The following is a 14,017-nucleotide window of genomic DNA, read 5'->3' on the forward strand; positions in this document are numbered from 1 at the left end:
TTAAAATGGAGATCTGACCTTCTTCGCATATTTCTCCTTTGTATCCTGGCACACAGATGCAGACTCCCATGATGCAGGTGCCATGACCAAAGCAAGTTGGGTCAATGCATTGCTCTTCTGGAACGTCGCACTCTGGCCCCTTCCAGCCATTTCGGCAGACACAGTGTCCTTTCTCATATTCTCCATTCCCACCACACAGCACAGGGCACGAATCTGAAGAGTGGCAAATTAACTTATAATGTTCTCATAATGCTTTTAACATCTCCAAAGAGCAATTCTCCATTGATTCTTATATAACATTTCGGGCAAAAAAAAATGTACTATTCCTGTCTTAGACTACATTAAATAGGCACATGTTCATGATTACAAACAGAATTTTCCTTTTATGGGAGGGCGGTAAAGATAAATTATAAAACTATCCTGAATGAAGAACTTATTTCAATTGTTTGATTCTGATTCCACCACATAATTTAATTATTGCTGTTATTATTATTATTATTATTATTATTACTATTATTACAAGCTAGGCATTTTCTCTCTTATGGCTTTTCGTCCTCAAGCAGATATATGCTACTTTTAGGAAGAAAAACCTGAAAATTTGAAAAACTAATAAATAGGGAGTTATTAATATTATAGAATACTACCTTTAAAAGGTTGTGCATTTAAAGAGATTCATGCTGGACCGATGTCTACTCCCATTACACACTGTGCAGACTTTTATTAGAACACTTACTTACTTTGTCATTGTTTGTCTTACTACTAAAACTTTGACTCCTTGATGGCAGAGCCCACATCTTCTGTCTTATTCATTTCTTTATTACCAGCCGTCACCTCCACTCCTATCCCTCCTACCCCCAAGATATATCACGGTACTTGGAACCTAGCAAGTGCTGTAGAATTCCCTGTTGAATACAATTTAATCTTAAGAAATTGAGTGGCTAAGAAACCTGAGATTAAAGTATTAGCAGACAGAACTTCAAGAACACATTGAAAATGGACAGAAAGCATCTCTAAAGTCATAACTGTAAGCCTATGGGAAAACATGATATGATTTACCTAAAGCTTTTCAAGAATTAAACTGGGCAAGTCTAGGAAACAGTAGTTTGCTAAGTTTAATTTCTGACTTTCCAGCCTTTACTTTCTAGGCTACTTACGTGGTTGGTGATTGCACACTCCTAGCTTACATGGGTGTGCATAAGCAGTTACCTACTTTGCTCACATTTAAAGTCTACCTATACATTATGATTCAGTATATGAAGGATATAGAAGTATCATGTAGTGTTTGGGTCCAGATGATCTAGGTACAAATCCCAGCTGTTAGGTAACCTTGCTTAAGTTATTTCACCTCTGTGAGGTTGTTCCTTTGCCCATAAAACTGGAATAATAGCAGATTTATCTCATAAGACTATGGTAGGAATTAAAAGACATAACACAAAGTGCTTAGAACAGTGCCTGACAGAATAGGTGCTTAAATTTCGGTAGTGAGGTGGGCGGTGCTGTTGCTATTGCTGCTGCTACTATGAACAGTAGTACCACTCCTCTTCCTTCTGAGTTCTCAAAAGACATCAGTTTCCCTAAATCAATCAGGATAACAGAGCAACATTACCTCTAGCACAGTCAGGCCCAAGGAATCCTGGGAAACAATGACAATGGCCAGAAATACATTCTCCATTTCCATTGCAGTTAGTTGAACAGTCATCCATTATTTCTATAATAGGGAAAAAAAGAGAAAAAAAATGAACAAATCTACCAGCTGGAGAGTCCTTGATTTTTTTAAATTGTAAAAACTCTGGGCCAGGAGTGACGTCATAGGAATGGCGGCAGCGGGGCACACTTTTTGAGTTCTCCGCCGGATCTTATCAGAAACGGGACACTTATAACACATCAAAGGACTCTGCTCATCACGCAGAACAGCGAAGAGACTCGCGCAGGGATTACTTGCAGGGCGGGGCAACCACATCCGCAGCTGCAGAGACGCAGGGGATCCCAGGATGGAAGAGAGAACACAAAAGCCAGGAGGTGGACTCTTTACCCTGCATACCACAGCAGACCTCTCCTGCCGTGGGGGCCGCATATCTAGCATTTGAGGCAATAACCTCAGTTGATACCACCAGTTAAGACTTAGTCCGGACAAAGGACACAAACTCCATACCTGGGCCCCTCACCCCACTCTTCCAATCCTAACCCCACCCTTCCAGAGACTTGAACTGGCCCCTGAGGGAACAGTGTCAGATTATAGAGGAGCCTTGGTGCTCTCAGGCTCTGGAAAGTCTGGCGGGCAGCTTTGGCCCAGGGAGGAGGCTGAGAGGAGTGTGGTTTTTGCTGGCCTAGGAGAGAGGGGACTCCTCCGTCCCCAGCCACCACCTTTTCAGGCCTGCGGGAAGAGTGTGACACAACTGGGCTGGGAAAAAGAAGACCCCTCCTTCCATCCCCAGCCCCCACCCTTTCTGGCCTGCCTAGGGCGGGACAATTACATTGGCGGAGGCACTCCCAGGGATCAGCAGGAAGCGGCAGACCCAGCTCCCAGCTTTCAGCAGCTGAGAAATCTCCCGCCCGCCACACACACACACAGGGAAGAAGTGCCCTAAGACTCAGGAGAACTGGACACAGAGCTGGTGGTACTACTCTCAGTGTGCATATGTGCAGGCAAGGGCAGAAACTGCACTGGCTTTGTAAAAACTACCGTCCAGACCCCTCACCGCCACGCGTCTAAATCTGCAGTCCCAACGTCACTCTGGGCACCAGGTAACCGGCTCTACCTGCACAATACGCAGGTGACTCTTTGGTAGAGCAGAGGACAACCTGGAGATTACTTGGTGGGCTTAAGCCAAGACTGGCGCTGCTTTTTGTTTTGTTTTGTTTTGTCTTTATATCTTTGATATCTTTGCCTGTGCTGAGTGGGGGTTGTCGGTTGTTTTTTACATGTGAATGTATTTTATTTTTTCTTTGTTGTTGTTGTTGTGCTTGGTGATTTGCTTTTTTCTGAAATTGCCCTACCAGGGCCCAGCTTAAGAGGCACAAGAACCCATAGAGGCCAAACCACATTTAAGCGGTCAACCCTCACGCAGCAGAACACCCTGCAGCAGGCAGAGCCAAGTCTCACAACTAGTCAGCCTAGGAGTTAACCCCACCTACTCACAAGCGAAAAGCAATTACAGATCTTCTTTAACAGGACAATATATACAACACAAGAGTCACCGTTGGAGCACACGCAGAGGAGAAGAACGAAGTAGTGCAAGTCAAATATAAAGGACACATACTACATGAGATAGCCCAGCAAGAACTAAGAACTCTAGGGGATCTACCTAATACATTGAAGCAAACACGGAGAGTCAGCCAGAATGGGGAAACAAAGAAACATGTCCCAAATAAAAGAACAGAAGAAACCTCCAGAAATGGAACCAAATAAAGTAGAGGTAACCAACCTATCAGAGACAGAGTTCATAACACTGATGATAAGAATGTTTAAGGAGCTTAGAGAGGACATCAAGAAGGATGTAGAAATCATAATGAACAACCAGTTAGAGCTAAAGAACACAATTACCAAAATAAAGAACTCACTTGAAGGAATTAACAGCAGGTTAGATGAAGCAGAGGATCGAATCAGCGACTTAGAAGACAAGTTAGCAGAGATCACCCAAACAGAACAACAGAAAGAAAAAAGAATAAAAAAAAATGAAGATGGTTTAAGAGACCTATGGGATAACATCAAGCCCAACAACATGCGCGTCATAGGAATACCAGAAGGTGAAGAGAGGAAGCAAGGGATCGAGAACATATTTGAAGTAATAATGTCCGAAAACTTCCCTAACCTGGTGAAAGAAACCGACATACAAGCCCAGGAAGTGCAGACAGTTCCAGCAGGGATAAACCCAAATAGGTCCACACCAAGACACATTATAGTTAAAATGGCAAAGGTTAAAGACAAAGAAAGAATGCTGAAAGCAGCAAGAGAAAGACAGCCGGTTACATACAAGGGAACTCCTGTAAGACTGTCAAATGACTTTTCTACAGAAACATTGAAGGCCAGGAGGGAGTGGTAGGAGATAGTCAAAGTGATGGAATACAAAGGCCTACAGCCTAGGTTGCTTTATCCAGCAAGGCTATCATTTAAAATTGACGGGGAGATAAAGAGCTTCCCAGAAAAGAATAAGCTAAAGGAATTTATTACCACCAAGCCAGCATTGCAAGAAATACTAAAAGGACTTCTGTAAATAGAAGAAAGATGAAAACAATCTAACTACAAATTTAAAAATGGCAATAACTATGTACCTATCAATAATCACTTTAAATGTAAACGGATTAAATGCTCCAATCAAGAGACATAGGGTGGCTGAGTGGATAAGAAAGCAAGACCCTTGTATATGCTGTTTACAAGAGACTCACCTAAGATCAAAAGACAAACACAGGCTGAAAGTGAAGGGTTGGAGTAAGATATTTCATGCAAATGGAAATGAGAAAAAAGCTGGAGTGGCAATAATTATTTCTGACAAAATACACTTTAAAATGAAGAAAATATTGAAAGAGAAAGATGGGCACTATATAAAAATAAACGGATCGATCTGACAAGAGGACATAACCCTAGTAAACATTTACGCACCCAACATAAAAGCACCTAAATATATAAAACAGATATTGGCTGACATAAAGACAGAGATAAACAGTAACACTATCATAGTAGGGGATTTCAACACACCTCTTACTGCAAGGGACAGGTGTTCCAGACAGAAAATCAATACGGAAACAACTGCCTTAAACAATACATTGAACCACTTGGATTTAATCGATATTTTCAGAGCATTTCACCACAATGCTGCAGAATATACGTTCTTCTCAAGCGCACATGGAACATTCTCTAAGATAGACCATATGTTAGGCCACAAAGCAAGTCTTGATAAATTTAAGAAAATTGAAATCATACCAATTGTCTTCTCTGACCACAGTGCTATGAAATTAGAAATGAACTACAGGAAAAAAACTGGAAGACACACAAATTCATGGAGGCTGAATAATATGTTACTAAATAATGAATGGGTCAAGCAGGAGATCAAGGAAGAAATCAAAAGATATCTCAAGACAAACGAAAATGAATATACAACGACCCAAAATCTATGGGATGCCGCGAAAGCAGTCCTAAGAGGGAAGTTCGTAGCATTGCAGGCCTACTAAAGAAACAAGAAACATCACTAATCAACAGTTTATCTTCACACTTAAGGGATCTGGAAAAAGAAAACAAAATAAGCCCAAAGGGAGTACAGGGAAGGAGATAATAAAGATCAGAGAGGAAATAAATGAAATAGAAACCAGAAAAACAATACAAATGATCAATGAATCCAAGAGTTGGTTTTTAGAGAAGATAAACGAAATTGACAAACCTATAGCCAGACTCATTTAAAAAAGAGAGAGAGGACCCAAATTAATAAAATCAGAAATGAAAGAGAAGTGACAACAGACACTGCAGAAATACAAACATTTTAAGAAATTACTATGAGCAACTGTATGCCAACAAATTTGACAACCTGGAAGAAATGCACAATTTTCTAGAGGCATTCAACCTTCCAAGGCTAACTCAAGAAGAAACAGAAAACCTGAATAGACTGATTACCACAAAGGAAATTGAATCAGTAATCAACAATCTCCCAGCAAACAAAACCCTGGACCAGATGGCTTTACAGGTGAATTTTACAAAATGTTCAAAAAAGAATTATCAACTATTCTCCTCAAACACTTCCAAAAAATACAGAGGGAGGGAAGACACCCAAACACTATTTTTTTTTTAAATTTTATTTTATTAAATTTATTGGGGTGACAATTGTTAGTAAAATTACATAGATTTCAGGTGTACAATTCTGTATTACATCATCTATAAATCCCATTGTGTGTTCATCACACAGAGTCAGTTCTCCTTCCATCACCATATATTCGATCCCCCTTACCCTCATCTCCAACCCCCCAACCCCCAACCCCCTTACCCTCTGGCAACCACCAAACCATTTTCTGTGTCTATGATTGAGATAGGCCTGTAATGAGATAAGTTTCCCTCTTAAAACTGCGTTTGCTGCATCCAAAAAATTTTGGTAGGATTTATTTTCCTTGTCATTTGTTTTTATGTATCTTTTGATCTCGACTCTAACTTCTTCTTTGACCCAGTCCTTCTTTAAAAGTATGTTGTTTAATCTTCATGTATTTTTGTTTTTTCCCGCATTGTTTTTATAGTTGATACCCAACTTCAAAGCCTTGTGATCTGAGAATATGCATGGTAAGATTTCAGTCTTCTTAAATTTGTTGGGACTAATTTTATGTCCCAATATATGATCTATCCTTGAGAATATTCCGTGTACACTAGAGAAGAATATATAGTATGATGTTTTAGGATGAAGTGCTCCATAAATGTCAATTATGTCCATTTCATCAAATGTGTCATTTAGGGCTACCATTTCATTATTTATTTTCTGTTTGGATGATCTATCCATAGCTGTCAATGATGTATTTAAGTCCCCTAGTATAATTGTGTTTTGGTCAATTTCTCCCTTTAGTTCTGTTAGTAGTTGCTTGGTGTATTTCGGTGCTCCCTGATTGGGGGCATAAATATTGATGACTGTTATGTCTTCTTGTTGTACAGTCCCCTTCACGATTATGAAATGTCCATCTTTGTCTCTTGTTATCTTTTTCACCTTGAAGTCTGTTTCATCTGATATCATTATGGCTACACCTGATTTTTTCTGGGTATCATTTGCTTGGAGTGTCAATTTCCACCCTTTCACTTTGAGTGTATGCTTGTCCTTGTAGCTGAGATGTGTCTATTGGAGACAGCATGTGGTTGGATTTAGTTTTTTGATACAATCTGCTACTCCGTGCCTTTTTATTGGTGAATTCAGTCCATTTGCATTTAGGGTGATTATTGATATGTGAGGATTTCCTGTCATTCTATCTTTAGTTTTCTGGTAAGGCTGTGTCTCCATTGTTTCTTTGCCTTTTTGTTGTTGTCTATTATTTCTGTGTGGTGGTATTCTATGATGTTTTCCTCTGTTTCTTCTTTTATTTCAGTATATATTTCAGTTCTGGATTTTTTTTGAGTGGTTACCCTTAAGTTTATGTAAAAGAAAGTTTGATATTTAGAGTATTCCATTTTCTTTAGCACGCTGACTATCTCCATTCCCATATTCTGGTTCAGGCCTTTACTCTCCCCCTTTTTGAGTTTTGGTTGCCACAAATTGTCCCTGTTGATGGTGGTCGAATGGCCTCCTTTAGTATTTCTTGTAGTGCAGGTCGTGTATTAGAAAATTCCCTCATCTTCTGTATGTCTGGAAATGTCTTTATTCCTCCTTCATATCTAAAGGATATCTTTGCTGGATATATTATTCTTGGCTCATGATTTCTCTCTTTCAATAGTTTGAATATTTGGTTCCACTCCCTCCTGGCTTGTAGAGTTTCTGCTGAAAAATCTGATACTAATCTAATGGGCTTTCCTTTGTAAGTTATCGTCTTCTTTTCCCTGGCTGCCTTGAGGGTTCTTTCTTTGTAGTTGATTTTAGACAGCTTCAATACAATATGCCTTGGAGAAGGCCTGTTGGGATTGAGGTAACTAGGTGTTCTATTTGCTTCTTGGATTCGAGGGTCCAGTTCTGTCCACAAATTTGGGAAGTTCTCATCGACAATTTGTTTGAATATATTCTCTGTTCCCTTCTCTCTTTCTTCCCCATCTGGTATGCCCATTATTCTTATGTTGCTCTTTCTGATGGAGTCAGAAAGTTCTTGTAGAGTTCTTTCATTTCTTTTAAGTCTCAAGTCTCTTTCTTCTTCCATCTGTGTCATTTCCAGGTTTCTATCTTCGATGTCACTGATTCTTTCCTCCATCTGGTCAGCTCTACTACCTAAGCTGGTTATTTCATTCTTAATTTCTTCTATTGAGTTCTTAATCTCCAGAAATTCTATTTGGTTCTTTTTTAAGATTTCAATCTCTTTCGTAAAATGCTCATGCTGTTCTTTGATTGAGTTTCTGAGTTCATTTAACTGCCTATCTGTTTTTTCTTCTATCTCGAGTTTTTTCAGAACTGCAATCTTGAATTCTCTGTCATTTAAGTCACACATTTCTGTATCTTTAAGTGCCTTTTCTGGAGATTTTTCACTTTCTTTCTGAGCTATCTTGTTGCCTTGGTTATTCATGGCGTTTACTGGTTTACTATTTTTCTTCCTAGACATCTACAGGAGTGACTTCTGCAACAAGTTGATAGTAAGAGGTCTTTCTTTTGTTTTCCAGTACTTGTTGGTAAAATGTTTTAGTTTTTCTCTGACTGCCGGCTTTTTTTTCTCTCTCACAAGGTAGTGCTATGTTTTCTCTGCACTACTCTAGCTTCTCACACAATGGGGTGATTCCCTGGCAGATGGGCTTCTCCTCTGTTAATAGTTCGTCTAGGTCACAGGGCGCAGTGTCCCGGTGGGTATGCAGAGAGCTTTTGATGTTCCAAAGCTCTTCCAGCTCCTGATTCAGAGCCCGTATGTTTCAGCGGTTCTGTTTACTCCTTCAGGGATCCACCCAGATAGGTGGGGACATGGGCGGGGTGAGTTGTTAGAGGTGGTCCAGAGCAATGGCGGCGACCACCACCACAGCCGGTCCTGCTTCCCTAGCTGTCTCCCCTTTGCCAGAACTAGTTGGGCTGTGGATTTGTGTCTGCGGTCCACAGTTCTCAAAACAGCAAATTTTCTGTTGTTTTGATCTGACTTTGCTACTGTTTGGCTTCTAGCACCGGGCATGTGGGGGCGGGGTGTGCTCTGGGAGGGGAGGGAGGGGGCAGCTAGTCTCAGTGCCTAAGGCTCTGTTCTCTGCTCAGCAGTGTGGGCTTAAACCACCGTTTTCAGCCTTTTTCCCTCAGTCTTTTCTCCGAGGTCTCTGCCGTGAGCGTTGGGTTCAGCCGTGTTATATGCTGTCCCCTCAGCCCTGTGGAGCCCTGGCGGAGCCCTAGCAGTCCGATCTCCTGCAGCTGCGATAGTTCTGGGAAGCAGCGAGCTCGGCGTACTGAGCTAGGTCTGTGTCCTGCACCTGCGCGGCTCCGTCTCCGCGCACTTCTCCATTTCATCTTCCCCCCACTCTCGCGAATCTCCCACCTGTAGGTGATTTCAGTCGGTAGTGGGCCTCTTCGTCTTGCCTGTCTGCTGTGCAGGGAGTCCTTTGTGGAGTTTTTGTTGTTCGATTCTTTGTAAATTCCAGGGGAGCTTTACAGAGGCTTACCTCACACCGCCATTTTTTTCCCAAACACTCTTTTTTTTTTTTTTTTTTTTTTTAAAATTAAATTTATTGGGGTGACAATTGTTAGTAAAATTACATAGATTTCAGGTGTACAATTCTGTATTACATCATCTATAAATCCCATTGTATGTTCATCACCCAGAGTCAGTTCTTCCATCACCATATATTCGATCCCCCTTACCCTCACCTCCCCCCCCACCCCCCACCCCCCTTTACGATGTCACTATCACCCTGATCCCACAATTAGACAAAGACACCACAAAAAAAGAAAACTACAAGCTGATATCCCAAATAAACATAGATGCAAAAATCCTCAACAAAATATTAGCGAACAGAATTCAACAATACATTAAAAAGATCATACACCATGATCAAGTGGGATTAATCCATGGTATGCAAGGGTGGTTCAACATCCGCAAATCAATTGATGTGATACACCACATTAACAAAATAAAAAATAAAAATCACATGATCTTATCGATAGATGCAGACAAAGCATTTGATAAAATCCAACAGCCATTTATGATAAAACCCTTAAGAAATTGGGAATAGAGGGATCATATCTCAACATAATAAAGGCCATATATGATAAACCCACAACTAAGATCATACTCAATGGGGAAAATCTAAAACCATTCCCCTTAAGATCAGGAACAAGGCAAGGCTGCCCACTTTCTCCACTTCTTCAACATAGTGCTGGAAGTTCTAGCCACAGCAATCAGACAAGGATAAGAAATAAAAGGCATCCAAATTGGTAAGGAGGAAGTAAAGCTGTCATCATATGTAGATGATATAATACTATATATAGAGAACCCTAAAAACTCCACCAAGAAACTATTAGAGCTGATAGATGAATTTAGTAAAGTAGCAGGATACAAAATTAATATTCAGAAATCAGTTGCATTTGTATATACCAACAATAAAACATCAGAAGGAGAAATTACAAAAGCAATCCCATTTACAATTTCTCCAAAGACTATAAAATACCTGGGAATAAATTTAACGAAATTAGTCAAAGGTCTGTACTCAGAAAATTATAAGACACTGAAGAAAGAAATGAAAGAAGATACAAATAGATGGAAATTCATACCATGTTCATGGATAGGAAGAATTAATATAGTTAAAATGTCCATACTGCCTAAGGCAATATACATATTCAAAGCAATTCCTATCAAATTACCAATGACATTTTTCACAGAAATAGAACATATAATCCTAAAATTTATATGGGATCATAAAATACCCCGAATAGCCTCAGCAATCTTGAGAAATAAGAACAAAGTGGGAGGTATAACAATACCTGACATCAAATTGTACTACAAGGCTACAGTAATCAAAACAGCATGGTACTGGCATAAAAACAGACACAGAGATCAATGGAAGAGAATAAAGAGTCCAGAAATAAATCCATGGCTTTATGGCCATTTAATCTATGACAATGGAAGCAAGAATATACGGTGGGGTAAAGACAGCCTATTCAATAAATGGTGCTGGGAAACCTGGACAGACACATGCAAAAAAATGAAGCTGGACCACCTCCTTACACCATATACAAAAATAAATCCAAAATGGCTTAAAGACTTAAATGTAAGATCTGAAACCATAAAATTCCTAGAAGAAAATACAAGAAGAAATTTCACAGACATTACCCGGATAAGATTTTTACTGATATATCCCCTTGCGCGAGGGAAGTAAGAGAAAAAATAAACATGTGGAATTATATCAAACTAAAAAGCTTTTCCACAGCAAAGGAAATTATCAATAAAACAAAAAGGGATCCTACTGAATGGGAAAAGATATTTGCCAATGACATATCTGATAAGGGGTTAATATCACAAATTTATAAAAAACTCACTCAACTGAACTCCAAAAAAACAAACAACCCAATTAAAAAATGGGCAGAGGACATGAAGAGACATTTTTCTAAAAAGGACATACAGATGGCAAACAGACATATGAAGAAATGCTCAACCTCACTAACCATCAGAGAAATGCAAATAAAAACCACAATGAGATACCACCTCACCCCAGTCAAGATGGCTATCATCAATAAATCAACAAACAACAAGTGCTGGCGCGGATGTGGAGAAAAGGGAACGCTTGTGCACTGTTGGTGGGAATGCAGATCGGTGCAGCCACTATGGAAAACAGTATGGAGGTATCTCAAATATCTGAAAATGGAACTACCTTATGATCCAGCAATCCCACTCCTAGGTATCTATCCGGAGAAATCCAAAAGTCCAATTCAAAAATCTTTATGCACTCTTATGTTTATTGCAGCACTATACACAATAGCCAAGACATGGAAACAACTGAAATGCCCCTCGGTAGATGACTGGATTAAGAAACTGTGATATATTTATACAACGGAGTATTACACAGCCATAAAGAAGAAAGAAATCTTACCATTTGCAACAACATGGATGGACCTAGAGAACATTATGTTAAGTGAAATAAGTCAGACAGAGAAAGACAAATACCATATGATCTCACTTATATGCGGAATCTAAAGAAAAGAATACGTGAATGAACTAATCAGAAACAGTTTTGGAGACATAGAGGAAATACTGAGGGTTGCTAGAGGGGCGGGGGGGTGGGGACAAGGGGAAGGTGAGAGGTTTAGGAAATAGTCGGTAACCACAAGATGGCCACGGGGTTTTGAAAATTAATTTGGGGAACGTAATCAATAATGTAAAGATGTTGTAGGGTATCTGATGGACATATGTCCCATTTGGGAGACCACCTCAGGGATGATGTAGATGCCTGATCTCTGCACAGTACACCTGAAGCTGAACAATACTGAATGACAACTATAATTTTATATAAATAAATAAATAAATAAATATATATATATATATATATATATATATGTATGTATATTTATATATTTGTATGTATATTGTTACAGGAAGCGGAGCACAGCATTAGGAATAGAGACAGTGGAAATGTAATGGCTCTGTGCGATGTCAGAGGGATAGTGGATAGGGGGAGGGGGGTTCACACAGTGTTAGGGATATGAATGATAAACGTGTAAGTTTTGCTTTGTCATGTGCACCTGAAACTAGTAAAATTTTTTTAAAAAAAGAACTCTGGGCCAATAATAGTCTTACTCTCTGCCGTCTATGGAGCACTTACTATTTAAAATCAAGTGGCAAAAATTTCTGTAAGATGTCACATGTAGTTCTGAATTATTAAAAGCACCCTGGATTTGCTGAGTTGGCTCTTCAAGAGTGGAAGTAAAAATCAACCTCGTCTCTAAAGTGCATGAAGACTCTAGATGAATTGTATTCTTATGAGACATTCATGATAAAGCTAAAAATGTACTAGTATTATAGGACATTTCTCAAATGCAAAATGGGCTTAAAAATGCAACCAGAAAACCAAGTCTACTGTTTATTTTACAAATTCAGGTTGTAGCAAATAATAATTTATTCTCTAGAACCTCAAAATATTTAATCTACTATCTTGATAGCTTAAATATGATAATCAGTATTTCTTTCTCATTAATAAGTGACAATGGAAGGCTTTTAAAGTAAGTGTTCATATTAAATTCACCACGACTGAAAGCATTAGAACCTAAGTATTTTGTTGAGAAATGCTTTCTTGACTGTCAGTTCTTCTCAGTTCTATGCCATTAATTTCCCTTCAATCTATTCTTAGAGAAGAATAGGGTTTAGGGGAATTAAGAAGGTTTTCAAGGTGCCCATAGTTAGTTCTGGTGACATAAAGATGTACACTGTAAAAGGACTTTGATAGGTCTTCTGATAAGTATCTGGACGAAAAGATTGGGGGGAGGGAATTATCACTTTGTGAGAGGTGTAAATGTCTAACTATTACATTGTTTTGTACACCTGAAACTAATAAAAATAAATAAAAAATAAATGGTATAAAGTTATACAAAAGCCAGTCTCTGACAATGACATTAAAAATTATAATGCTGTACATCTGAAGTTTATGTTATTAATCAATGCTACCTCAATAAAAATTCATTTAAAAATTGTTTCTAGTTTAAAATAGATTTGAGTATAATAGGTTTAAATTCCAAGTCCATGAACTATGATGATATGTACGTTTTACTCTTGTTGTTTTCAAAAAAATCATCTTTTTACTTTTTTCTCTAAGTTTTCCATACTTAGCATTCTTGAATTCTGAGTTTGTGTTCTAGGCCATTAAACTCATATTTCTCATATGTACCAGCTTTTCCTTTTCAATCCAAACTATCTACCTCATCTAGTTTCACTTGGATAAGTTATTTCCAATTAGAAGGAGATATTCTAGGAAGTGGTCTTGGCATCTTCCCCTGAGCTATGAGAATTTATATGAGGGTTGAGAAATGGCATTTCTTCCATTGTGGACTTTTGACCACCTGTATCAGTAGGATCACCTGAGGCACTTACAATGCACATGCCTGGGCTTCACTCCAGATCTACTGAATCTATCTCTGAGGAATGCAGCCCAGTGGTCTACATTCTAACAGATACTGCAGGTAATCTTGAAGGCACCCACTGCATTAAAGCATTGAGAACCAATGCTTCAAATAAACTTCCATAGTTAGAGAACTTCTGATCTAGACTTGGGAGTTCTTCCCTGGGCAGAATAGAAGCAAGAAGAAGAAAGTGGTATTTAGTACAGTTTGGGGATTCTTAGAAAGCTCAGAAGAAATCCAGTGGCTGTGTGGATAGCCACCCTATTATCAATCAGAGGACATTATTCTTCTCAACCTTATATAAATACATCAAATAGTCTTCTGCAGGTTTATGATGGTCTGTT

General features: G+C 38.9%; 1 protein-coding gene across 13 annotated transcripts in view; it reads right to left on the minus strand.

The window, feature by feature from the left end:
- The window catches only part of TENM1 (teneurin transmembrane protein 1), a 1,181,603-nt gene that overhangs the window by 347,533 nt on the left and 820,053 nt on the right, over positions 1 to 14,017 (minus strand). For 12 of the 13 annotated variants that reach the window (XM_074324280.1, XM_074324286.1, XM_074324287.1 and 9 more), the window contains 2 exons: positions 1,607 to 1,708; positions 19 to 213 (listed from right to left, as the gene is read on the minus strand). The exons of the other annotated variant lie outside the window; for it this stretch is intronic. In XM_074324280.1, coding sequence (XP_074180381.1) covers positions 19 to 213; positions 1,607 to 1,708 — 297 coding nt within the window. The remainder of the gene's footprint in view (positions 1 to 18; positions 214 to 1,606; positions 1,709 to 14,017) is intronic. 13 annotated transcript variants of the gene reach the window in all.

This window comes from Rhinolophus sinicus, chromosome X, assembly GCF_036562045.2.
Source record: "Rhinolophus sinicus isolate RSC01 chromosome X, ASM3656204v1, whole genome shotgun sequence".
Classification (NCBI taxonomy): Eukaryota; Metazoa; Chordata; class Mammalia; order Chiroptera; family Rhinolophidae; genus Rhinolophus; species Rhinolophus sinicus.